This window comes from Priapulus caudatus, unplaced genomic scaffold, assembly GCF_000485595.1.
Source record: "Priapulus caudatus unplaced genomic scaffold, Priapulus_caudatus-5.0.1 Scaffold39, whole genome shotgun sequence".
Lineage (NCBI taxonomy): Eukaryota > Metazoa > Priapulida > Priapulimorpha > Priapulimorphida > Priapulidae > Priapulus > Priapulus caudatus.
Genome location: NW_014577100.1, coordinates 32,064 through 34,922, shown reverse-complemented (window position 1 = coordinate 34,922; position 2,859 = coordinate 32,064). Strand labels below are relative to the sequence as shown.

Sequence of the window (2,859 nt, the reverse complement as noted above, 5' to 3'; positions counted from 1 at the left end):
GAGAGAGAGAGAGAGAGAGAGAGAGAGAGAGAGAGAGAGAGAGAGAGAGAGAGAGAGAGGTAATCTCATCTAAGTTACACTCTGTGTTCACTTGTTTTAACCCTCTCTCAGATGGAGAAGATGCTGCAGATGGCGCTGAAGTCAGAGGACGAGCTCTTCCACATGGTGCTCTATGATTGGCTGCTTGAGATGGAACTGACAGACAAGCTGCTAGAGGTATGGTCCGACTCGATCGCAGTCCAGTCTCTGCAAAATATAATCTTATGGTCAGACTACTCCTGGAGCCCATTTTCAGAAACAAAATTATTCTTAACATTAATTTTAACGTTAACTTTTCCCAGTAGACTGGACCTGTGTACACTGCATGTGAGAAAGTCGTAACTTTTACCATATATCTGTCAACAGTCTACGAGAAAAAGTCAATGTTAGGAATAATGTTACGACAAATTTTGTTTCGGACAACACACCCCTGTTACATAGCCTCCATTACCCTCGGGTGTGTGTGTCAGGGAGAGCGGGTTGTCATCGCAAAAAGACCTTCAAATTGCATGAAAATGTCGATAAAATTTAAACCGGCAACCCATATTTTTCTGATAATGACCTACTTGACGAGCGAGAAAATCAACGGGTCTAATAATAAACAGACAAAAAGTACGCACCTCTACCAATCTTTCTCTGATAATGACATGCTTGAAGAACAATAATATCTACACATCCAAGAATAAACAGACAAAAAGTACACTCTCACACAGAGAATTCTTATGCGTACGTGCCTGCGCTAGTATTATTCCCGGTGTAGTTTCACGATGGCTCTCCCCACCGCCGCTTTCAGATCAAGTCTCCGTATGTCGAGTCGTACCTGAAGAGGGCGATGTCGCAGCGGCGGGAGCGCGACGACGACGACCTCGCGACCCTTGACCTTCTGTGGAAGTACTACGAGCGCAACCAGCGGTACATGTCTGCGGCGCGCATCCTAGCCAAGCTCGCCGACCGACAGGGGTGAGTCCACGCACGCACGTGCTTAGTGTCATCGTCACACCTGTTATTTGTCACCATGATGTGATGCGATGTGACAAATAGTGGTACATGTCGGCCGCACGCATCCTAGCCAAGCTCGCCGACCGACAGGGGTGAGTCCACGCACGCACGTGCTTAGTGTCATCGTCACACCTGTTATTTGTCACCATGACGTGATGCGATGTGACAAATAGCGGTACATGTCGGCCGCACGCATCCTAGCCAAGCTCGCCGACCGACAGGGGTGAGTCCACGCACGCACGCGCTTAGTGTCATCGTCACACGCGTTATTTGTCACCATGACGTGATGCGATGTGACAAATAGCGGTACATGTCGGCCGCACGCATCCTAGCCAGCGAGTGCATAAAAATTGCATCTCACACACGCAGAGAGAGAGGTGATAAAAATTGCATCCTCACACACGCAGAGAAGAGAGTGATAGAACAGCACATCACACACGTAAGCAGGACTGATGAAAAAACATACTCGCTTCGGGCGAGAAGAAATTTTTCATCTCGCGCGCCTGCGACATTTACGGCCCATATGTGCGACATCATAAAAGTATGAATTCGTATGAGTCATATGTGAGTGTAAAATGTCATCGGGTTTTTTGAAAGTCAGACGTCGTGCAAAGTTTATTGCAAAGTGGCGATATGTTTTAGACTAGTGTCTATTTAGGTTTTTTCAACAGGCCCCGGCCTCGGCGCAAGAACATTGGTTATTCGATACGCTTGAACTATAGCTCAATCCAATCTAGCCAGTGCATCTCGTACACATGAGTAGGGCATCAGCACCTTATGCCGTGTCATTTAATTATATGCACGTCTGTGTAGGTCGTGCACGTTAGCGCTGTGTTATGTACGTTAACGCGTGTGTCTATGCACGTTTACACTATATCATTGAGATACATCAAAGAGCATATCGAGCAGCCTCATGCTGTAGACGATCGTGCCCGTGGTTTGCAGGGTCACGATCACATCACAGTGACAATAAGATGCGTGGATCGACACTAAGCACGGGGTCACATCGCGGGGGGAACAAATAAAACGCGTGTGCTGATGACACTAAATGCTTGGCACCATCGCGGTGACAAGAACACGGACGTGACGATGACACTAAGCGGGGGGTCACATCGCGGGCGGTGACAAATAACACGCGTGACGATGACACTAAGCGCAGTTGTCACGCTCGCGGTGACAAATAACGCACGTGGCAATGACACTAAGTGTTACATCATACCACCTCATGTCACCTAATTGTCACATCATGTCACCTCGCATTATATCGCGGTGAAAACTAACATGCATGAGATGACCAACTATCCTCGCTGCGGGCGTTGCGCTGGAACGCACCGGTCAGGTCGCGCGAGCTTGGCTAGAGATTGCGTGCGGCCGGAATGGACCGCCTTATTGCACAGGTCGCATCACGGTCCATGGTGAACAAATAAAGCGTGTGACGGAATGACAAAGCGCGACGGGCCTGTGCGTGCGTGGGACTCACCCTGTCGGTCGGCCGAGCTTGGCATAGATTGCGCCGCCGCAGACATGCTACGCTATTGGTCAATATCGCGTCACATCATCGGTGACAAATAACTGCGTCGTGACGATGACACTATCCTCGCTCGCGTGCCGTGCGGGACTCACCCCTGTCAGTCGGCGAGCTTGGCTAGGAAATGCGCGCCGCAGACATGTACCGCTATTTGTCACAGCCGCGTCACATCATGGGCACAAATAACAGCGTGTGACGGATGACACTAAGCACGGCGTGCCTGAATCACCCTGTCGGTCGGCGAGCTGGGCTAGGAGGGCGCGCCGCAGACAGTATGCGCTGGCTTGCGCTCG

General features: G+C 50.1%; 1 protein-coding gene across 1 annotated transcript in view; it reads left to right on the top strand.

Moving 5' to 3' along the window:
- The window catches only part of LOC106819451 (nuclear pore complex protein Nup155-like), a gene marked incomplete at its 3' end in the record, with an annotated part of 30,957 nt that extends 29,958 nt beyond the window's left edge, over positions 1–999 (top strand). Inside the window, exons 29-30 of the mRNA XM_014824086.1 lie at positions 112–216; positions 833–999. Coding sequence (XP_014679572.1) covers positions 112–216; positions 833–999 — 272 coding nt within the window. The remainder of the gene's footprint in view (positions 1–111; positions 217–832) is intronic.
- Between the last annotated feature and the right edge of the window lie 1,860 nt (positions 1,000–2,859).